The sequence below is a fragment of the Myiozetetes cayanensis genome, unplaced genomic scaffold (genome assembly GCF_022539395.1).
Source record: "Myiozetetes cayanensis isolate MyiCay16 unplaced genomic scaffold, myiCay2020 scf4, whole genome shotgun sequence".
In the NCBI taxonomy this organism is placed as follows: Eukaryota; Metazoa; Chordata; class Aves; order Passeriformes; family Tyrannidae; genus Myiozetetes; species Myiozetetes cayanensis.
The window spans coordinates 72281733-72305423 of record NW_026087631.1 but is presented as its reverse complement, the minus strand read 5'-3'; the positions used below and the strand labels follow the sequence as shown (position 1 = coordinate 72305423).

The following is a 23691-nucleotide window of genomic DNA, read 5'->3' as shown; positions in this document are numbered from 1 at the left end:
TTCACCCCGAGGTGTCCAAGTGCCAGTGCAGGAGCCTCCCTCGCCCTTCCCAAACACATCAGACATGTGGCTGGCAGCCTCCCTGTCCTGGAAAGGTGCCCCTGGGGACGACTTTTCAGCTCTGCTTTGCTGGGAAAGCTAAAATCCCCAAATCAAACTCTCTCTTTCGTGCCCCAGCCCACCCACTGGTTACATAATTCCCAGCAGTAATGAGCGCTCCGAGTTTTTAAGCCGTCGGTTAATTGTCTCCCTCCTCCCCAGCAGTGCAGAACAGACAGAGCAGGCACGAAATGAATCCCACAAAACCACAGCTGACAGGTTTAAAAATCTATTTTCCTGCAAGGAACTACGGGAAGGACGGGTGATTAATGGAGACTATGAAGAAAAGGTTTTATCCAGCAGATTAATTTCAACGGGTGTTTAAATCCTTAGCGGAGCTGGACAAGGTGCTCAGGGGAGACGCTGGGGGGGCTCCCAGGGACTGACTGGGCAGTCACCCTTCCCAGCTCCGTGGCCTTGCCTGAATCCATAACCCACCTCCCTCTCTGGGTCCACTGCCCTTCCCAGCAGTGCATGGAATTCCAAAAGCTGTGCTCCATATCCCAGGCCTCTGTTCCCCCCTCAGCAGTGGCCTCTGGCCCTTGTCCCTCGTGCCTCTCAGGTGCTGTTTTGCAGCATCCAGTCCAAGCAGTCTGGATGGAATTTGGAGGAATTCCTAATTTTACATATGGATTTACCTGGGAGAACCTGCCCCTGTGTCCTTGCCCACGGCAGGGGTGAGATTTAAGGTCCCTTCCAACCCAAACCATTCCAGGATCCTGTGATTCTACAAGGGGCTCCCCCCCCCATCCAGTGCTCCATGAGCAGCTGGACGGTTTGGAAAAGGGAAGAGCACAGCAAATTGACACTGCAAGGAGCAATCAGGGCTGCAGCTCGCTCTGTTTCCCACTTCCCATGGCAAACCTTCCCCTGGGACCGCATGCGCCTGACCCTAAACTGTGCCCATTTTCCAAGCCAATGCACTTGATGGGAACTCATCTCCCTGCTCCCCGCCGGCATCCCTGGGGTGGGACACGGCCGGGGTTGGGTTGGCTGAGTCCCTGCATCCATTTCGTGGAGCAGCTCTGCACAGATTGCATTGGGGCTCTGCTCTGATTTGTTCCTGCTCCTTCCAGCTCAGCAACACCCTCAGATGAGCCCATTATCAACACCTTGACTCGGCTTTTTCGGGGTGTTTGCTGCCCTTTTCCATGTTCTGTAAAAATCCATCTGCCCGTGTTCCCACCCGCTGTCCCATCCCACTGTGGTGGCACCAGGGAAAGGGGCCAGGGCTGGGCCTCCTCTCTCCTCCTCCCTCCTCCTTGTGCTGGGCCAGCAGCACCATCCCTGTGTTTGTTCCTGCAATGAAATGGATTTTAACCCATTTTCTGTCTGAACCCATTTTTTTAACAAAAAAGGCCAAATTTAATCTTGCAGGACATGCAGATTCCAGTGTAGTTTCAATGCTGGACGCATCAGTTTCCTCTCCCTGTGCTGTACACTGGGAGTAGCTCCTCGGGAGTGAGTAAATGCCTGTTTAAAGTTATTTACATCAATAAATAAATATTTACCCCCATTTTAAGCCACTCGAGTCCTTTGCAAACAGGTTCCAATTTACAAAAATCAATTAAAACCCCACATTCTAATGCACCGACCACAGCGATGTTCCCGGAGATGTCACTCCGCCTGCATTCCAAGCCCCAAATCAGCATTCCAAAAGCTCTGCTGCTGAAAGAGCAGAAAGTTTCACCTTTTAATTTTTCATAGCGGATTAATTTTTAATTTTCCGACATCAGAGAGAGGGGGAAGTTCCCCAGGAGCCTCTCCCGCTTCAAAGCGCGCTCCAGGCAACCACTGGATCGAGTGTCAATTTATCACACCAGAGGCTCTGCTCCACATTTTTCATGACTTGTTTTTTGTTCAGACAAAAGTAGTAAAGCTGGGGAAGTTTTCTAAAAACCGAGAACAGCCTGGACAGGAGCAAACCCTGTTTTCCTCCTGTCTCAGCTCCCTAGAAACGGTGTTAAGCCCCATCCCTGGACAGCTGGGACTTTCCCCAGGAATTATTTCCTGTGAGGGTGGGGAGGCCCTGGCACAGTGGAGCTGTAGGTTTTAATTCCTGTGAAATGAGTGCCAGGTCCTCCCTTTGTGTGTGTGTGTCCACACAACCCCCCTGGCACTGTGGGCAATGAGGAGCTGGCACATCCCCTCCCGGCTCTGGAACCCGGGATTGTACAGGCCCTGCTCCGTGACCTTTGGGACGGGGCTGCGTCGATGCTCCCGAGCCCAGACCCACCTTCCAATGTCAGGGTTAAAAATGACTCCACTGCCCTCCCTCTCCCGCGCTGCCGGCTCATCCCGGCCTTGTCAGAACACATCCTCTAGTTAGAGCTTGGAAATATTTCCCTCCTGGCTCCCAGCTATTGATTTTCCAAGGCTCAGCTCTGCCCAGCAGCTCAAGGAGAGCAGAGGGTTCTCCGGGCGCTGCCTCTGCCCCTTCCCTCCCTGGATCCCCACGCTCCCTCAAGCCCCACAGCACCAGAGCTCATCCCCAGGCAAACTGGTCCCAATTTACAAACCCCTGTGCTCCCCGGGCAGAGGCAGAACCTGCTCCTGAGGGCTTGAAATGCTGAATTACAAATAAATCTCTTTCCCAGGGCACCCCGGCCTGTGCAGCTGGAGAGAAGCACTTCCAGGCAGGATGAGAGACACGGCACAGCCCATACACACTTGGGAATCTACTCATGGAAACACAAGGAGGAACATGGCCAAGCAGGAAGGCAGATGAAAAGTGAGCCCTTTGGAAGGAAGGAGGGAAGGAGAAGCGCTTCCACAATGTAAGAGGTCATTTTGGATTCAAATATGACATTGTTAAAGTTCTGCTGTGCCCACACAGCCAAATCGCTGTTTAGAGGTAAAACAGAAAGCTGGGATTCCAGAGGGAAGGAAGGACCCACCCTCCGTCCATCCCGCTCTCTCCCTGTCACAACTCAGTAACAAGAGCTCACTAATGGATCAGCTTAAGTATCCAACAGCTCCAATCACTGCTCTAGAAAATAATCAATCAAGCACTTAATTTGTAACATCGGCAAGGAGCTGCCCAGAGACCATGGAATAAATTATCCAGCACAGGTGTGATCCAAACCAGGGCAAATCTCTGAGTCACCATCTTCTCCAGCCTCCTCAGGGAGTGTAACTCGCCCCAGCCTGACTCGGGGGGTGCAGAGAGGACCCCAAACACCAGCATAAAGGACTCTCAGAAAGACACACGGCTCAGTCATTTCTTCCAAAAAAGTTTAATTGAGATTCCATCCTTATGGCAAACAACACACAGTAGGATTATCCAAATGGGCTGTGTTACAGCAGTGGAAGTCCTTGGTCGATCTGCAATGCATATGTCGGGCTACAAGCGAGTATCTGTGCACATCTGGCATTAACAGAACCAAAGGAACTGCTCCCACTTGCAGCCTACACTCCACGGTGACTCCCAGCTCTCTGGGGTGGTGGGAAGGGAGAGTACACCGAGCTTTTAGGTACGCCTAGGAAAAACCTGGCCCCTCTGAACTCAGCTGTGCCTTCCCCACTGCCTCCAGGGGAGGGCAGGAGGCCAGTTCAGACACCCTCCACACACCTCTCGGTGTCACAGCACCTTTTGGAAGCTCCCACCTTCTCTGAAGCGCAGCCAGGACCGTGGGAGAGGTCAGAGAGGAACTCAAAAGAGAAAAACTTTGACCCAATAGAGAAAAGACAAAAGCCACTGGAAAGGGCTGAGGAAGGCACGTGCATAGATGGGATTCATCCCTCCTCAGGGCAGACACTCACCCAACCCAGCGACACTGGCTGTGAGAGACGAGGGACTCCTCATGAACCTCTGTTAAAACTAACCTGTGACAACAAACAGTACCACCAGCCCTGAGAGACAGGCCCCATCTGCTAAAAGCTGGAAAATTAAGTGGTTTCTACATGATGGTCTAATAGCAGCAACAGAGTAATTATCCCATTATGTGGTTAGAACAGTCAGAAGTGAATTTTAAGTACCTCTTATTAGTGGGGACAAACATAATGCCTCAGAATCAGTGCCAGCTCGTACTTTCAGGACTCTCTCCAGTATGGAAATGGAAAGCCAGTCTGTATTTATAGCATCACAAGGTTCATATGAAGGTAACCTTCACTCTCCACACTTGTAAATGTGCTGGTCACAGCCTGCACCACCCGAAGGCCATGTCCCCTCCAGCTGGGAGGAAACAGGAGTAGGAAGATTTGATAAACCAGATCCTTTTCCACTGAGCCCTAAGTGTCACACAGAGAAGGGGGAACAGAGGAGAGATGTAAGGCCAGCGTTGCCAGACATACTGGACATTTGTGCTCCTTTTTCCTGCCAAGGCAGCGAGCAGAGACCAAGGATGGAGCAAGAGAGGGAGAAGAGATGCCTCTGGCTCCCTGCCACTGACACAGGCACAGGCTTGGAGGGTCAAGGAAGACTTAGTTCTGCGAGGGACAGCGGTGACGCAGGAGGTTCCAGCACTGCAGCAGTCTCAGCCTGCCTCACCCTGGGAAGCAGCTATGGCAGTGGAGACAGGCAGCTCTCCAGAGGTAGCAGGGATTCACACAGCCCCACGGCAGCACTCGGCCCACGGGCTGCTCAGCACATCCATGCACTCCTTTAGTATCCTGCCCTTAGTTCTTCCAGCAGGACAGGACGAGATAAACCCCTGGCACACCACCGGAGGCCTCTTCTCTCCTTAAACACTGTTCTCCAAAGAGCAGAGGTTCAAACTGCTCGTCCCTCATCTTTACCTGAGCAGATCAACCTGGATGAGCAGCGTGGCTTCCCAGCCAGCCCCAGTGATTGCCAGGAACCAGCCTGCACTGCCCCAGTCCCGGCGTTTCAGTGCTAAGGACATCAAGTAAACGTGCACCCAAGGTGACAGCGGCACTACCACAGGTATGGCTCAGTCCCACTAAACAGGGTCACAGCTTGGCTCCCACCCGGGAGGGGAGGTCCCTGTGCCTCGAGGGGACACTGCCTGGGGGGCTGAGTGGGGACAGCCTGTCAGCAAAGCCCCTCCTGGCCCAGAGCAGCTGGGGCTGCCCCCCCAGGCATCTGCAATGTAGGGATGTAAATCACTCCTCACTGATCATCTCCATTTAAATAACATCAGTTCAGCCAGACCGATCCCACCTATGGCACTCCATAGGGATCCCACAAAAACCACAGCACTGTGGCACAGTAGAAAGCACAGAGTAGATCTATAAACCTTCTGGAGAGCAAGCCTGACTTCCTAAATTTACGTAATCAAACTGAGAAAGCCCTTTTTAATAAAAATCATAATAATTTAGAAAGCCGTTCTGCTTAACAGATAAGCCAGCATGTTTCCATACATGCTCCTGCTAGATCTGGAACACGCAGTTCCAATGGAACGTGTTCTTCAGTATCACCCAAGCAGGCTTATTCCTTTCAATTTATGCTCTTCAGATGCTTTCCTGCAGATAATGACCATGTTTTTTCTAGAAAATGTAAACAATTTTTGTGCATTCTACTATCCCAGCTAAGCTTTCACTGGAAGTTTCTGGCAGGAGAAAACCAAACAAAACAAAGCCTTATCATTATGCCCTAAAAAAAAAAATATATATATATATACATACACACATTATTAAAAAGCATTAGAAGTCACTTGATCTCCAAAGTCTCCAAAGTCAGCTGCAAAGTCCCTCTCAGAAGGGACATCTGGTGACTGTGCTGGCCAGACTGCACCTTAAGCAAACCCAAAATAACTGCAGCTTGACCTGGCAGGCTGAAGTTCACGCATTTGTGACCAACCTGCACACAAATAAACCCTGCATAGAAATAGAAGCTAATTTGAAAAAGCTGTGAGAGTTCTCAGTGCTGGACTCTGGCTAAGTGCCACCGGGGTCGGGTGACACGAGATCTCCTCAGGCTTGACAGGATAAATGCCCTTATTTCCCTACTTCCTACAAACTCTTCTCAAACAAAGAAAACATAAGAAAAATGACACCAAAGCCAAGTTTCCCCCCCGTGCTGTCACGGGAGAGCCCACCAGCCTGTGAGTATGTCCCAGGAGGGGCTGGGCCAGGGTGTCCCTCGTTGCCTGGGGCCGTTGCCGTGTGCAGGGCAGGTTGCCGTGGGGGCACAGGGTGGCTGTGCAGGGCTCACAGGGGCCATGCTGGGCTCACAGCGGCTGTGCCGGGCTCACCACGGCCGTGGCGGGCTCACAGGGGCTGGTTGGCGAAGAAGGCCTTGGTCTCCCTGCAGACGGGGTTGACGCAGAGCGGGCAGCACAGGGTCAGCTGGCGGGAGCACACCTCGTTGGACTGCAGGTGGGAGCACACCAGGTCTGCCAGGGCCTGCGGGGCAGGGGGACAGTCAGGGGAGCCAGCCCGGACCCGCTGGAACGTGGGCCCTGCCAGGCTGCCAAACTCTGCACCCCCTCCTCACAAAACCTCCACTAACTGCGGCAGAGCAAACACCCTGCTGCAACAGATTAGGTACAAGGGGTTCCACTTCTGCTCCTAAGCTCAAAATATGTTAAAGCTACAGGGAAACATCCACACTCCAGGAAACACACAGCTGCAAACCTTTACAGCAACAAAGCACATACCTTGGAGAACAGCGGATTTCCATTGAGAGACTCTGCTCTCCTGATGTTTTCAACTCCACACTGAATCAAAATCGAAAAGGAAAAAAAAAGTTAAATCTGCTAGGTCCTTCACAATCTCCATACTTCATTCAGAAGTTGCCTCAAAAATGACAGAATAAAAAGCAGCACCATGTTTTTTTAATACAGCAAAAATAACTATGGTGCAACACTTCACTTGGCTGCCAAAAAATCAATAATTCTTTTTTAGCAATAGTAGCAATAGCTTAAAGAGTTAAATCTAGAAAGACAAATTCCCACCTGTTTTGTGGTTAAGCCAGTTCAGATTAATTCTCAATTTGCAGAAAAATAAAGCTTGCCCTGAATCATATTGCAAGAAGCAGCTACAAAGCAAATTGTAGCTTAGGAGAAGTAATTTCAGAGCAGCACTGCCCAAACAGGTACAAAACCCACAAATCATTCACCTCATTTGCTAAAACCTGGGAATACTCGATATCCAGCTCATACAGGGTTTCAATGTGGTCACTTGTAAATGCTATTGGGACCAACAACATGTTCTTCTTTCCTCGTTGGCACAGTCCTTTAATGGTCTCGTCTGTCTGGGGACCGAGCCAAGGCATTGGGCCAACCTGGAACAAAAACAGGGAAATAAAGAAAAAAAACTTCATTAAATCATTCTTACAAACAACACTCACGTGTTCTTAGGCAGGACCACACAGAGCAGATTATGGATAGGATAGGAACAGTTATTGGTATTCCCCTGCTTTTGAGTGTTCTTCTCACTTTCATCATTAAATCCCAAAGGAACAGAACCTGGGCTGGCCTGAACAAGGCTATGGTTAAAACAAATGAAAATGTAAATAAAGGTGCACTGTTTGCAGTTCAGTAAAACCCTGCAGAGGCTTTACCTGCCTCAGCTTCCCTGAGCACACACCTTGGACTGCCACACGAGCCTGTAGGGGTTGGAGTAGTTGAGCTTCTCCATGACTCTCTGGACTGTGGCTCCCACTTCTTGAGGATACGGATCACCACGGTTCACCACCTGCAGCACAAACACACCAGCCCTTTCTCTTCCAGGGAACACATTTGCCTGGCACATCCATCCCCTCAGGGCTGACAAGGGCAGGAGAGCCTGAGGTGACTCACAGACATGGGCAGCGAGTGGGCCGAGAAGAGGATCACCACGTCTTTCCTTTTGTCCGGAGGGAACAGGTTCAGTTCCTTCTGGATGTGATCAGCGAAGCACTGCTCAGAGAAACAAGGAGCAGGGATCTGAGTTCAGGAACACTGGGAGGCACTGCTGCTCTCCATGACCCAGACAGGCAGCACATTTCCTTAAGAACTCCCAAATTCCCTTCAGTGTGCACCATGTCCAGGGAATGGCACCCAGCCTGCTCAAACCTTCCAGTTATCCCTCCCCAGTACTTGTTTCTATGTTTTAAAAGAAAATATATAAACCTGAAAGGCTTCAAATGCACACCTGAATGAGAAGGGGATGTGTGGGCCACCGGTCGATAATGCTCCACTTCATCTTCGGCTTCTCCCCTTTCTCATTATAGTAACGATAGATGGCATTCAAACTGCTCCCTGAAACACGGAGAACGCAGAACACGAGTTCAGCCAGGCCTCAGCCACCTGTCAGACTGAAACGGCTCGCAGCAAGGTATTAACATATTTTAAATTGCTACATAATTAAAATGCAGCTGTAAATCAGAGCTGAGAGGCTCAAAGGGGAAGGGTTATGCCCACGGTCACACAATGGAGCCATGTTACTGAGCTCAGGCAATTTACCTGAGCTCACAGCCAGGGCTGCCTCTGCCCTGCTGGGACGCTCACCTGTGGTGGAGCAGCTGTACTGGGGGTACTGGGTGAAAGCAACGGCCCTCTCGATGCCGTCCTTCTCCATCTGCTCGATCGCCTCCTCCGTCAGCGGGTGCACGTAGCGGAACCCGATGTAGTACTTGTGAGGCGCTGCCAGCCCGGGCACAGGGAGAGGAATTGCACAAAAGGGATGAGAACTCGCAGTAACACGTCATTCACAGCCAAAATGTACGAGAGCCACACAGGCTGAAACTGCTGAAACAAGCTGGTTGGTAATTTCCTGGCTACTTTTCTAACCACTGCCATGCAAACCCATCTTTCTTTGGCCAAGCAATTTTCTGGTACCTCACTTCACTGTGATTAGAATTTAAAAGGGATTTATGCTGTGGTTTGCTTCTGCTGGAACATCACTCTCCTCCTTTTCCCCACTTTAGCAGAGGTGTGGTTTCCAGCCTGGACAAAGCCCTGCTCTTTCACTGGGCAAGTCCTGATTTCAGGGATGCACTGGTTAAAAAAGTGTCACTAAATGAATACTTGGATGTCCCCAGTGGCACCAAAGCCCCAAGGACCAGGACTATTGTTTGGGGCAGGAGGGCAGTGGCACTGAAACAGGGACATGTGCTCTTTCATTCTGCTTCTGGAGGAGGCTCACAGAAATCTTCATGGCTTTAAACACTTTATTTTGGAGGCAATGTTATGCTCTTCAAGGACACTTCAGGTTTCCCATCTCTAATCTTTTAGGTGTCAGCTCTGGGAGCACGGCTTGGTTAGGGGGAGGGAGGGGAGGTTTGCTGTTTTGTTTTTTTAAGTAGAGGACAGAGGTTCTCAGGAGAACAAAGCAAAGTTTCTTTTTCGTGGTTTCTGGGTCACTGGCTCTGAAACAACGTTTAGCAGGTTTCTGAAGGAAGCAGATGTCCCGTGCTTGGGCTGCGCTCCATACATTTATGCCGGATTCAGAAAACAGGTTTAGTCAGCCCCAGTTCTCTGCAGGAGGCAGGAGAGGTCCCAGCTGGGAGCAGCAGCAAATAATAACCCAACTTGGGGAGCCCTCGGAGCCAGTAACCTCATTAACATTTTTGAATGGCATTAAGGACCAGAGTCTGACTAACCACAGCAGGGACAGGAGGAGTTTAACCTGGCAAAGAACATTCTGGGGGAAATCAAGGCCAGCCTGTGAGCACACAGTATTCCCAACTGCTCAGCCTGCAAGCACATCCCACTGTTCCAAGCTATTCGGAAGGAACACAGGACTCTGCATGGATGCAAGGTCACTTGGAATGCTGAAGGAAATGGTTAGCAGGGCTCAGCACATTCCATTGTCAAACTGCAGCTGGTAAAAAAGGAGTCTCCAAAGGACTTATCAGGTGTGACAGGAGCACAGAGGTGGGTGTGACTGCACAGAGAGGGCTCACCAAACAAAAGTGGGAGTGGGACACTGGGAGAAGCAGATAAACCTTCCAAGCCTTATCTGCAGAACCTGCTGCAAGCCTGACCCTTCAGGGGCTCCTGCTCTAAGAACACTCCTGCCTTGGGTGCCACAGCAGGCCCCTGACTGTACCTGCAGGGACCACAGCTGGAATTAAGCTAGGGAGCCACATCGGTGGAAAAAGGGATTGACCAGCACCTGAATGAAAGCACCAGGGACATGTTACACACTGAACAGATGAAATGAACTTGGTTCTAGCCTTCCAAGAGTGTTACTTCTTATCTTCCAGACCCTTTCAGCAGTCTTCTAACTCCTATTCTAGCCTCTCCTATCCAAGCCTGACACCGGTGCCACAAAGAACTATAAAATAGCTTGGAATGAAATAACCTCTATTGTCAAGCATGGAAGGGATTCCCTGCCACACCAGCATCACATCAGCAAAGGTCATGGACACTGGAGGGAGCAGAACACTTGCAGCACCACACGTGGTAAAGCTGCTGAGCTGAAGAGAATGGAGAGCTCTCTCCCCTCTTTGGCTTCTCTTTACTCCAGCAGTTTTCCTTCAACAAATGTTTCGTGCTCCCGTTTCACATACAAGCCACAGCTCCTTGCTGGGAGGGAGCAAAGTTCAGAGAGAGGGGAAGGACTGGCAAGGAGAGCATCTCCTTCCACCCCAGCCCAACTGTCTGGCCTTATCTCCTGCCGTGCCCCAGGTGGGGCTGTGCTATCGCTGCGCCAGGCCCTGCAGTGCTCATCTGCAGAGCCTTGTCTTGGCTTCCAGCTGAGCTGCTCAGCCCAAATCGTGCTGAGAACACTCCCCTGAGCCCCCGCCCAGGCAGCCCAGCAGTACCAGTGCGAGGGGACATGCTGTCCAGCAGCTTCACCATGCCTTCTCCCTGCACTGCCGTCCACTTCTTGATGGGGGAGCCGCCGCCGATCCTGCTGTACTGCTCCTGGATTTTCGGGGTGCGGCGCTTGGCGATGAACGGGGCCAGTTTACTGGAGCGTTCCAGAGGGACATGGTTAATGGCAGAGCCCACAACACCACCCCCTTCCCCACAGCCCTGCTGCAGCAGGTTTGCTGTGGCAATCTCCCCACACTACAGCAAACCAGCACTGTGTGGTTTGTTTGTTTTTTCCATCCCCCTTCCCACAGTTCAAACCGCACGAGAACAACCTTGGCACAGCTATTTCTAACACCGTCTCTTGCACTGTCTGCTCCCAGGATGAACAGTCTCAGCAAATGCTGCTTTACAGAGGGTAAATATCTGAGCCTAGAGCTCAGGCAGCAAGAGCCCACCCTGCCTGTGCCACAGGAGACCCCAACGCTCCTCACTTTTGAGCCGGCATCGTCATTAGGTCTCTGTCCAGGAAGAGACGCAGTAGGAAGTCATGGACATCATCCAGCCGCTCCGGGCCTCCCATGTTCAGCATCAAGATGCCAGTTTTAGGTTTCCTATGGAAACAAGAGAGAGTTCACATCCTAGTGACCTACTGCTTTTGTTTTTATTACTGTGACGAAACAACCAGCTTATCCTCCCACTTCTGTCCTTTGCAAAGGCAGCTCTTACAGGCAGCTCTTATTCAGAGGCTCCTCCTGCTCACATAAACACACCAACTACCAGCAGGAATGGCCAGAGACAAGTATTTACATGATCTTTGCTTTTTTAAACAGTAACCACTTTGTAACACAGGCCTGACCTGGAAACACACTGAGAAAGCTGTCTGGCAGCTGCAGGTTCTAAAGGAGGTTATAAAACAGAATCTAAGGAACGGTCTCAGCTGTAGATTCCAACCAAACCAAGCAACAGCTTCCTCAGGAAACAGATGAGCCACCCATACAACTCTTTGTCTTCATTACAGTGGGGACACATCTCGTCTCCTGCAGTAGTGACAGCAGCAAGGAGCCATTCTACACGTAAGGTCATTGCAGGGCTTGTTCTGTTTGGGTTGTTGGTTGGGTTTTTCCACAATGGATTTTCTATCCAGGTGCAGGTCTGGTACTCTGTTTGTAAGGATAACATCCCTCCCAGTGGAGCAGAGCAGAGGGCGGTATCAGCATTTACAGAAAGGCTGCTGATCACACCTCTCACCCACTTTCCCCATGGAATAGTTTGCCCCGCCCAGGGGAACCCAGGGACCAGGATTTCTCACTTCTTGAGCAGAGCCAAGGCTGCACAGAGAACTTTGCACTCCTCTTGTTAAAGCCAAAGTCTTACAACAGGGCACTGAGAGGAGCCCAGGCCTGTCCAACGGTCTCAGCTTCCATTCCCTTCCTCCTGGAGTGTCTATCAGGAGGTTGCTGAATAAAACCCAGGCAGCAGGAACCAGAACCATAATAACCATAATTCCTGCTCTTCCACTGCTCCTGCACCGCCTCAGGCGTGTGGTGGGCCAGGCCCTCGCGGAGCTCTGCAGGAACCACGCTGTCCCTGCCCCCAGGACTGAGCACAGGAGGCTGGGGCAGTGCAGCCGGGCAGATAAACAATCACACACACCAACCAGCCCCAGCCCCGCTGGCTCTGCAGGGACAGCAGCTCAGTATCAGGGAGAGCCAGAGGGCTGCAGAGCGGGGCCCACCCGTGCACACCTACCGCTCGTGGGGCTGGACCTGGGGCTTGGTGCTCTCCGTCACCACCGCGGCCGCCGCCCGGCCCTGCCATCGCACCGGCACCCGCAGCTGGGGGCTGCTCCTCGCCACTGCAGGGGAGAGAACAGCACACTGAGGGCATGGCTGAGGGGCCAGGACAGCGCCAATCCCCCCCCAGCCACACCAACACGCTCAGCATTTGCTCCCTTAAGCTCCAGGCCCTGGAATCAAAGCAAGTCAGGAAATCACAAGCTTCTGTCTTTCTTTGTGCACTTTGTATACTTCCAGCTCTGCAGATATCAGGCAGCAACCAAAACCCAAACCAAAGCCTCCCTAATCTTTAAGCTCCACTCTGAAGCGTGAAATAACTGGAGACAACCACACCCACCTCCCTCTCCATCTCACTTGGAGCCCCTTTAGGCACTGGATGGAGCTCTCAGGTCTCCTTCCAACCCATTCCATACGATTCCATGCTGGTCACAGCCTGCCTTCTCAAAGGCACACTTCATTCTCCCCAGGAGCTCATAGTCATTACATGATGTTTTTCAGTGTAACAATAGTGAGAATTGCTCACGATGTAAAAAGGGTTCAGTTCCGTCCCCCAGCTATTGTTGGGTGGAATTACTGTTGGGCGCGACAGTTCCCTGTCAGACCACGGGAGCTCGGCAGCAATTGAGCCCCGATAGCACAGAGCTCCTCGGCAGCCGACCCACCCGCTGGGAAGAGCATCCTCTGGCTCACAGTTCCCTAATAACCTCCTGAACAGACGCTGAACAGCCTCAAAACCGGCTGAAATCAATGACAATCCAGCTTCTTACTTGGGATTACGAGTGCGTAGCTGCGGACGCCTGTGAATGTGCTGATAGAAAAGGCTGCACACTAAAGAACTTCAATTCAAGCATCGCTGATGCCTGAAAGGCTCTTTTCAAACACAAATATTTATGTTTCTTCCAGTTCTTAGTTTATTATCTTTGAGACACTGACACTACATACAAATTAGAGAGAACAATAAAAGGAGAAGTTGCAAAGGCTGCATTGATCTTTCTGCACTGTTAAGCATTTGTTCTTCCCCCAGAGAGTGCTCTGGGCAGTGGTCATGGCATCAGGGCTGCCAGAGCTCAAAGAGCTCTTGGACACAGCTCTCAGGCACATGGTGGGATTTTGGACACTCCTGTGAAGGGCCAGGAGTTGGACTCGATAATCTTTGGGGGTCCCCTCCAACTCTGGATGTTCTGCCTTACTTAAAGTGAGGTTTATGCACATTTCTGTCTGCATCACGAAGGACACAGAACAGGACGTGCAATGACAATCCCAGCTTGCTGGAACATTGTTAAAAATGGGGGTTTACATATTTTGTAAGTGGCATTATGGTATTAAACTCTGGAGCTAGAACTGGTGCCCAGGGTGGGTAAGCACACGGGTGCCTCTCAGTAGGACACCAAGTTACTCTGCTTTTACAGCAGTACCTGGACAATGCATTTATTAATTATAAAGATGAAGTAGCAGAGTTCCTGCTGAAGGAACTCATGGACTTGAGTGACCCGGCAAGGGTCTCTCACAGGAGAGCGGCTCGTTGGCAATTTCCCCTCCACAGAGGGAAAAATTATTACAAATACAGAAAATCAGCGAGATGCTGAGCCTGAGGCAGCAGACGGCACATTCAGGTGTGCGAGGGGAGCCCCGAGCCCGCTGCCCGCAGGTGAGGAGACCCCGTAGGTGAGGAGACCCCTGAGCCCGCTGCCCGCAGGTGAGGAGACCCCGTAGGTGAGGGGACCCCTCAGGTGAGGGGATGCTCGAGACTCGCGGCCCTCAGGTGAGGGGATGCTCGAGACTCGCGGCCCTCAGGTGAGGAGACGCTCGAGACTCGCGGCCCTCAGGTGAGGGGACGCTCGAGCCTCGCGGCCCTCAGGTGAGGAGACGCTCGAGACTCGCGGCCCTCAGGTGAGGAGACGCTCGAGACTCGCGGCCCTCAGGTGAGGAGACGCTCGATTCCCACGGCCCTCAGGTAAGGGGACCCCGCGGGCGGGGGGATTCCCAAACCTCATAGCCCTCAGGTAAAGAGACCCCCGAGCCTCGTAGCTCTCAGACAAAGAACCCTCGCAGCCCTCAGCCCATTTAGCGGAAATCCCACCATCGCGCTGCCCAGCCCTGCCCGCACGCCCCGGTAAATGAGCGGCCCCAGAGCCCCCGGGGCAGCAGCAGCCGCAGCCCCGCCGGCCTCCGCGCGGATCAGCGTTACGAAAGGCGCCTCTCGGCGTTGTGTAACGCGGTCCCGGCGGCGCCGCCGCCCTCCTGCCCTCGCACCCCGCGGTGACCGGGAGCCCTCACGCCCCCGCCGCCCCCAGAGCCCCGTTCGGCCATCGCGGCGGTGCCGCCTCACTCACGGTGCCGTCCCGCGGCAGCAGCGCCGGCGGCAGCAGCGGCCGCCATCTTGGCCGCCCGCATTCCCTCAGACAGCGCCAGCGCCGCTGCCGCCGCCCCTCGCCTTGCACCGTCTCGGTACAGACAACACCGCCCCCGGGACCGCCCCGGTACAGCCAAAACTGCCCCCGGCACCGCCCCGGTACAGCCAACACCACCCCCGGCACCGCCCCGGGCCCGCCCCGGCACCGCCCCGGGCCCGCCCCGGGTCCTCCCCGGGTCCTCCCCGGGCCCGCCCCGGTACAGCCAACACCACCCCCGGCACCGCAAACACCGCCCCGGGACCGCCCCAGGTCCGCCCCGGTACAGCCCGGTACAGCCCCGGTACAGCCCGGTACAGCCCCGTACAACCAACACTGCCCCCGCGACCGCCCCGGGACCACCCCCCTACAGCCAACACCGCCCCCGGGACCTCAAGCACCGCCCCGGCCCCGCAAGCACCGCCCGTGGCCCCCCACGCCGGTTGTCCTGCCCGGCCCCGGGGCTGCCCGCGGGCGCTGGCCGTGGCCAGTGTCCCTCGTGCCGCCCTGGCCCGGCTCCCCTCCGTAGTCCCCGTGGGACCGTTCCCACAGAGTGAGGGCGCGCGATCCTCGGTTTGCACAGTAACGCTCTAAGCTGCGGAATGTTCAAAAAAACACGATTTAAAACGTGGTTTTTTAATATAAATCCTGTGGGCTTTCACGAGCGGGCGCCTCATGAGAGATAAGGCCTCGACTTCTGAGCCCCCTGAGATGCACTAGTGCAGGAGCACAGAGCTCCATTCCCGGTAGAAATTCAGGCGTTGGAAGAGGTTGCCCAGGGAGATGGTGACGTCACCATGCCTGGAGGTGTTTAAGATGCGTCTGGATCTGGCACTGGATCACCACATCTGGGTGATGTGGTTTAGTGGTTTGGGAGTTATAGTGCTGGGTTAGTGGTTGGACTCGATGATCTTAAAGATCTCTTCCAACTCTGATGATTCTATGATACTGTGATTCTAAACACAAATAAACAAACACCACAGTAGTTATCCTGCATATTAACAGGTGGTTTACATTCCATGTCTCCTCAGGTTTTTGACAGCTCATGGAAGAGCCAAGGGCAGAGCCAGCTCTCAGGGCTTCTGCTCAGAAAGTCCTTACAAAGGGGGACCAGGTGAGCTTGAACATCGATAAATATAAAATAGTGCATGTAAGGAGAGGTAATTTAATTAAAGGTACAGGGCAGCCATCTCAAAGCAGCCAGGCACAAGGCTGACAGGTCCTGGACCTAGTGCTGGCAGCCCCGTGTACCAGTTCCCAATTCAACTGTGTGGAGATGTCATGTGAGAAAATGAAAGTGAGGATGAGAAATCCCAGTTCTAATTGCGTATCTTCTCTTCTGCAGGCTTGTTTTCCCTTTCTGATGAAAATAAATCCAAGTACTCCCGTGTTCCAAGAGCTGCAGCAGCTTTCCAAGATCCCACACCACCCCTCTCCACCACTGCTGAAGGAACTGCACAGGAGTCTCAGGCAAGTTCAACTCCACTGCAGCTTTCATCCCAGTCACCTTTTAAGCTCCTTATCTGATTTGCCTCTTCCTTGAGCACCTCTTAAGTCCTCAGTCCTTCCTCTAGTAGTTCCCCTGATACAGAGGCTTTTAACCTTTACAAAGCAGCTCAGCCCTGACACACTTAAGGACTGAAAACTGATCGCACACAAGCGATGTTTTCCCGACCCTTTTCCCTTCCCATCACTTCAGGCAGCAGAAGGAAGTTATTTTGTAAGTCTTTACGTGGTGCCAGAAGCCCAGGCTGCTCCCCCTGGTGCTGCTGCCTTGGCAACCCCTTATTCAGCAGCACATTTACTCTCATTTATTCTCTCTAGGCCAGCAGAGGTGGCCCCTCCAAATTACACCTTTAAGTTTATTCCTGGGGACTTAGTTCAAAAAGAAAAAAAAGCTCATGCCAGTTCTTGGGATATGTGTTTACTGCACCTGAAAATTCCCTTTTCCTGGGCTTTTGTCCACACTATATTAAGCAATAAGCTCCAAGGGCTCAGTGAAAGGTACAGGCATTACAGGTCAAGTACTGCCTTGCACACCAGCTTCTGTTGCCATAATTTATTGGTTGCGGAATTAGACCAGCTTATATAACATGCAGGATGAAGAAAACCAGTCACTTACTACAAAAATATGGATATCCACAGCTTAACAGTTCCAGGAGTGAACAGCAAATCCAGCTCAGGTCTCAGTGCAGGTGGCACATGATGTCCCTACCGGTTTTTTTCTCTCTGGTAAAAGGAATTGCTTTTTTTATGACTAAAAACCATACAGATGACTGAAGACATGAAGTATTTCATTAACCCTATTTGATACTTTGATTACAGCCAGAGAAGCTGCTCAGCTGCAGTAGCACAAGGGACCAGGGAGCTGCTCTATGAACACATCTCAGCGCGACGTGGGAAAGCACTGCCTGGACAGTTTGGAAATCCAGCAGTGTCTCAGGTACCAGTTCCTTTGGGTCTTCAGTCATTTCTGGTTCCAAACAGGGAGCAAAAGGCACCACACCCTCCATGTCCAGGCTGGGTGTGCCTGGACCCACGGCAGCGCTTCATCCACAGCTCTCGGGAAAGGGAGCAAAGCCTGCCTCGCCAGCAGCCTCAGCATTGCTGAGCAATAAATAATCTGAAAAAACCCAGAAAACCCCAAACCCAACCCAACCTATCCCTCATAGTGGAATTCTGTGCACTGTACTACACACCTTGCTACCGAATCAACGCAGAGAACCCCCATTAAAATCAGCAGGAGCTAAAAAAGTGCAGTGCTCAATGTAATCATTCCCATTTTTATCCTTTGTTCATGTCTCTCCATACCATTCTCAGAGGGCACTATTAGGGAACTTCAGGAGCCTGAACTCCTGACTTCCACAACAACAAACCCCAAGAGAAAAGAGATTAAAATTAAAGCAAATTTAAAACCAAAATCATCAAATGCCCAGCATATTTTAAGTCACAGAAATTAAAAGCAGAAGCGTATCTTGGGTTTTAAATGACAACTTATCAGGATCTTTGTTTTGTGTTGACTCAAGAGCATAGATGCACCACAACAATTTTTCTAAGGCTTCTTCCAGTTAATTAGTAGCATTTTTTTTTAGAAAAAGAGGGTTGTTTCTTTTCCATTTCACATCCTAAATAGGTATTTAATTAGCAACAGGTTGCAGGAAGTGTTGTTGTCAGACAGGCTGTAGTACAGCAGAGTGTATTGTTCTTTCCCAAGCATCAGCTGCTCAGTTTTTCCAGGAGTTCTTCCCAAGGATGGCTAAGGTTTGCAGCGCTGCACAAAGCGTGGGTAGAGACAGACATCTCGGATGTGGTGTCTGTTCAGGATCCAGGTCAGGAACCGCTCTAATCCCAAACCATATCCCCCGTGAGGGCACGTACCGTATTTTCTCTGTGAAATTCGAAGCAGAGAGTGGACATTATACATTTTCTTGTTACTTAGAGTTGCACTAATACCACCAGAAACAAACCAATCCTCCCAAGAGGGAAAAACCCCAACTCTGGTGTGTGCCCAGCAGCACGTCTGCTGTACTGACCTGGTCCGTGTACCAGTAGTAGGGGGTGGGATCAATGCCCTCCCTCTTGTAGCCTTCGAACAGCTCCTCGCTGTCCCACGTGCGCATGGAGCCCCCAACAATCTCACCCACGTTTGGCATCAGCACGTCCACCTGCAACGCACCACAGCACATCCACCACTCACAACAGAGCTGCGGCAGGAGGGGAGGACAAGCAGCCTGAATGCGCCACGCCAAGCCAACCACAACAAAGCCTGGCAAGGATCCTCCAAGGATTTCACTGGAGCACTCATTCCCAGCAGCATTCCCCACAGCAGCAAGCACAACTCACAGACTCGGTGAGCCGCGCGTCGTCGTGGCAGCGCTGCATGTAGAACGACTTGATCTCTGCAGGAAAGCGGCACAGCAGGATGGGCTCGTTAATGGTGTCTGTCATCAGTCTCTCGGGGGCTTCAGGAATATCCTACGGTTAGAGAAGGATTTATTAACACCAAAATGCTCCCATGCACCAGTCCCACATGAACCAGGCATGAAACAAAGTCAGGTGCACACCACACCTGTCCACACATTCATCCTAATGTACCTAAATTCTTAATACAAACTTATCATAGAAAAATATGTATTTATATATAAAACCAGACATGTCCAGGGAACAAAATCTGTTCAATTAAAATCTAAGTCTTCCCAATGTTTCAGACAGAAAAGTGGGATAAAAAATCCTGGCTATGGCAGCAAGTTCTCTTGAGCTCCAACTGTCTCGCATGTTGGAGAAGAGCAGACAGGGAACAGGTGACAGGTGACAACACAGGTTTTGATTCCAATGCTCAGGGACATTAGCTGAAATCCCATCTCACAACTGCACTCCTGCATGACATTACCACACCTCCCCGCAGGACCTACCTCCCCAAACTCATAGTAGGTGCCATCTTCCTTCTTCACATCATGTTCCTTCAGCCACTCAATGGCCTCGGCGTAGTTCATGCGTCGGAAGGGACGTTTGGGGGGCTGGAAGCCCTGTGGATAAGAGCAAACATCATTATTCTGCTTCCCCCAAAAGATCACACTGATCAGGAAAGACTAAAGATCCTATTTTTTTTTTTGGCTATTCCCACTGCCTACCGGGTTGAGGTCGTACAGGAAACCCGCTGCAGGTGATTTCAAGACTCTGTCTACGACATCACACACCAAGTTCTCCAGACGGTCCAACAAATCCTCAAAACTTATGAAAGGACATTCAGCTTCGATGTGAGTGTACCTGAAACAGAGTCACACCACTGCAAAACCACACACAGGCAACACATCTTTATGAAATAAACTAAAAATTCCCCCGCATAAACACACACTTCTGTCCCCTTTTTAATTTCCCCCACTCCCACGCTGTGAGGGAAATCAAGCTGTGAACTGTCCATACTCTGCCAAGTGCCTGCGGGTCCTGGACTGCTCGGCCCGGTACGACTGAGCCACGCAGAAGACGTCTCCCAGGGCTGGCAGGCAGGTCTCCAGGTACAGCTGGGAGGACTGGGTCAAATAGGCCTCTTCCCCAAAGTAATCCAGCTTGAACAGGGTGGAGCCTCCCTCCACCTGCGTCTGCACTAGGGTCGGTGGTGTGACCTGTTGAAGAACAGGGCTGTCATCGAGGGAAGAACTGAGGACACGGTGACAGCACAGGAGTCAGGGCATTGGAGCAGTCACACCAGGGAGCACACACTTACTTCATAGTAGCCGTTGGCAAAGAAGTGATCCCTGAAGGCCTGCACGACCATGGAGCGCACCTTGAAGATTTTGGACATGTTCTCCCCTCGAATCATCATGTGCCTGTTGTTGAGCTGCACATCCACCTCCGAGTCCTCGTTGAGCAGATTGTCAGCCCCTCCTGCCGGGGCCAGGCCGATGAGCTCCCAGTAATCACAGCTCAGCTCGTGGCCTCCCGGAGCCTGCCAGGGGCACAGAAACAAACACTGGGGGAAAAGTCCACTGTTTGCCCCGGGGTGGCCTTTTACAAGGGCCTGGAGTGACAGGACAAAGGACAATGGCAATGCCACAGGGCAGGGTTAGATGGGATATTGGGAAGGGATTCCTCCCTGAGAGGGTGGGGAGGCCCTGGCCAGGCTGCCCAGAGAAGTTGTGGCTGCCCCATCCCTGGAAGTGTCCAAGGCCAGGCTGGACGGGGCTTGGAGCAGCCTGGGCTGGTGGAAGGTGTCCCTGCCCAGGGCAAGGGTGGCACTGGATGGGCTTTGAGGTCCCTCCCAGCCCAGTCTGTGACCCCGCGCTCTGCTCTCAACAGCTCCCCCTTGTGGGTCACGGCCGCCTTACATCCCTGAAAATGGCGGTTTTAATTCATTCTCAGTATTTTCAGGGTAGGAATCCAGATTTCCAAAGGCTAACCCACACATTTTTACAGAAATGTAAGTCTAGGAAATGCCCATCAGTGGAAAATTGTTTCAAGCAAGAGCAGAACAATCACACAGTTCACCTGCCCCACTCCACACCAGGGGTGACAATGCAGCTTTGGGAGGTTGGTCTTTGCTCTAAACCTAATTGCTGCCAAAATAATCAAATTATTCCTTCTGCTTTTGTCAGGACAGCCATGACCTGTGACAGAGGAGAACCCAGCGGAGCTGCCATACCTGCTTGCCCTCGGGCAGGAGGTTCAGCGTGCCGTACACTGCCACGCTGCTCTCCGTGGACAGCATCAGCCCGTTGTAGCACTGGCACTGCAGGGAAGGAGACACAGCCAGGGTAAGCACGTTTTGATTCTTACACTTCCTGCGCCGTCTACGGGAGTCACAGACAGACTCACAGTCACTTCCACACAGTTCTCACACTGACACACTCAGGGGCAGGAGACACAGTGAACAATAACACAGCTGAGTCAGTAGGTTTAGGGGAACTTCCCAACAGTTGTATAAGAGAGGTATGAACACTTCAATTAATGACAGAACAGAATGAAACCATCACAACCTACCAGCTCATCGGAAAGGACGCACTGAAGAAACCCTGTGCCATCTCTCAGGACAATGAACATCAGATTTTTCCCTAGTTAAAAAGAGAGGAAATTTGCTGATTTCACTACAAGCGGATACTGGTAAGCTCCTCACTTAGCAGGATTAGCTTAAAACACAGAACAAGTCTTTTGAGGAAATTCTGCAGGGCCAGACTCCAAACTGAAAATCCCACAGAATTGGAACTAAGAAATGTCTGTATGCTCACACATTAGGGGAAACTGTCAGTGTTGCAGTGACCACTAATAAACCACAGAGGACACCTAACTGATGGTTTAAAAATCTCAGGGTAGGTGCTGTTGGACTTGTGCTGTGTCCAAATTTTGAAGGCCACTGGGCTGGTTCCATCTCCCTGCACAAGCTCAGTAGTGCTCGTGCCTTACCTTGTCTCCGTAACCTGTGAATCCAGCCAAAAATCTTCACTCTCTGCCCTCTGTAAGCCTCCAGAGCATTGATCTTCACCTGTCAGGGAATAAAAATCATCAGGCAGGGGAATGATTCACCACCTCTTGCACACAGGGTTCATCCAAAGCCCATCCCAGAGCGCACACAATCCCTGTGCTCCAAGGCACAGGATCATACTCACACATTTGGGCTCTGGAAGGCTGGGATCATTCTTGATAACAACCTTCTTAGCTTCCTCCAGGTTCTTCTCTCTTCTCAAGAGATCTTCTGCCTGGTTAAAAGAAGTAACTTATTAAACAGCTGTAAACAGGCCAGCTGTAAGTAACATGTGAAACAATGGCCCCAGAGAGGAACTAACTGCAGCTTTTTTGGAGGGGCAGGAACAACAGTGACAGTGACACAGTTTTTGGAAAACAAGGGTGCTCTGCTCTCTCAGCAGCCTACCTCTTTCTTCTCCTTGGCTTCATTCTTCATCTGCTCCCTGTGCCACAGCTTTTTGACATTCTTCATCTGTGACTTGGAAATGATGGCCCATCTCTAAGGAATTCAAGGAGAGAGCAGAACACAGAACATTACACTGGGTCCTTTCACACTGAGGAGCAGTAAAATAATTCTCACTAGAAAGCTTTAATGCCACAGCACCTCATTTTCTTTTTGGGAATCCACATAAATCGTAGGAAATGGCTCTTTTCCTGCTGTCATCAATGCCTAAAAAGGGGGAGAAAATAACAGAGGTGAACAAAAATCATCCTCACAGAGCCTGAGCAGGCACTCTGCTTCTGCTCAGGTGGCAAAAACAGGTATGAAATTCATATGAAAAATACAAGGGCAGCATTTGCTCAAAGTACATTCCACACTCTTCCAAACAAAGCAGGTGTTTTCCACACTTACCTTTAACACGGTCTTGAATGGTTTCTTCTGTGTCCCATCACCAGTGGAGTCATTGCCCTCTCGTTCAGACACGTACAGCTCTTCTAGGATACATCACAAACACGGGCAATTAGTAAAATAAAAATTAGGAGGAAAATCTGGACACATAGGGATGTGACCCTGCTCACTGCAAGGGGCTGGACAAGGTGACCTTTAAAGGTCCCCCCCACCCCAAACCACTCTAGGATACCAAATCTTGGTGGTTATAAGCACTGGTAAACCTTCAAAGGCACCAGCTGGTCAGACAGCACAAGAATTATCTCCTACTGTCCACGGTAAAAATCAATCCATGCAGTGTGTTCCCTAAGCCGTAAGGGCTGCCGAGGTACGGAACTCCCGGGAGTCACCGCCTGCACACCGGGAACGAGCAGCGGCCTTCCCGGGAACAGCCTCGTGCAGGGAGACAGGGAGACAGGGGGACAGGGACTGGGGAGCAGCCAGGGCGCGGAGCAGCGCTCGGCTCGCTCAGGGCCGGGAACCGAAACGGGAAGCACAGCCAAAGGGAGAGCCCGGCGGTCCGGGGGCTGCTCCGCCACGGCCCCGGCACCCCGCGCCGGCACCGCCCGGCCCCTCCCCGGCATCGGGACACGGGGCACGCGGGGGATGCCGCGGATGCGGGGGATGCCGCGGATGCGGGGGATGGCGAGGATGCCGCGGATGCCGGGGATGCCGCGGATGCGGAGGATGCCGGTCCCGGCCGGGTCTCACCGAGCGCCATCGCCGCCGTCCGGCCCAGCACCTCGCCCGCCATGTCCGCCCGGCGCTGCCCGGCAGGAACTGCATCACAGCGCTCCCTGAGCCAACCCCGGGCAGGGTTGCGTCAGCCGCCCCGCCCGCCACCTTCCCGTGCCAGGGACACATGGGGGACGGGAGGGGATTCCATCCGCAGCCTTCCGTGCGCGCCCCTG

At 52.1% G+C, this 23691-nt stretch overlaps 2 protein-coding genes across 4 annotated transcripts; both read right to left on the bottom strand.

The window, feature by feature from the left end:
- Nucleotides 1-3319: 3319 nt before the first annotated feature.
- Nucleotides 3320-14986, bottom strand: FECH (ferrochelatase). 2 transcript variants are annotated; one of them, XM_050329178.1, is made up of 12 exons: nt 14878-14986; nt 12498-12603; nt 11240-11359; nt 10754-10902; nt 8493-8627; nt 8137-8243; nt 7803-7901; nt 7591-7698; nt 7121-7285; nt 6660-6719; nt 6271-6405; nt 3320-6190 (listed from the first exon to the last, which is right to left on the bottom strand). In XM_050329178.1, the coding sequence occupies exons 1-11, from the start codon at nt 14936-14938 to the stop codon at nt 6271-6273; spliced, it is 1245 nt and encodes a 414-aa protein (XP_050185135.1). In that variant the 5' UTR covers nt 14939-14986; the 3' UTR covers nt 3320-6190. The 2 variants fall into 2 exon arrangements, with proteins under 2 accessions (XP_050185135.1, XP_050185134.1); XM_050329177.1 differs by having other exon boundaries at nt 3320-6405.
- Nucleotides 14987-16978: 1992 nt separating this feature from the next.
- Nucleotides 16979-23575, bottom strand: NARS1 (asparaginyl-tRNA synthetase 1). Of its 2 annotated transcripts, none has more exons than XM_050329481.1 (15): nt 23492-23575; nt 22745-22827; nt 22496-22561; nt 22298-22390; nt 22035-22124; nt 21832-21910; nt 21412-21482; nt 21074-21160; nt 20159-20380; nt 19858-20057; nt 19566-19701; nt 19347-19460; nt 18778-18909; nt 18468-18599; nt 16979-18322 (listed from the first exon to the last, which is right to left on the bottom strand). In XM_050329481.1, exons 1-15 carry the CDS (start codon nt 23532-23534, stop codon nt 18191-18193), a joined length of 1680 nt encoding a protein of 559 aa, XP_050185438.1. In that variant the 5' UTR covers nt 23535-23575; the 3' UTR covers nt 16979-18190. The 2 variants fall into 2 exon arrangements, with proteins under 2 accessions (XP_050185438.1, XP_050185439.1); XM_050329482.1 differs by having other exon boundaries at nt 22745-22824; nt 23492-23549.
- Nucleotides 23576-23691: the final 116 nt, after the last annotated feature.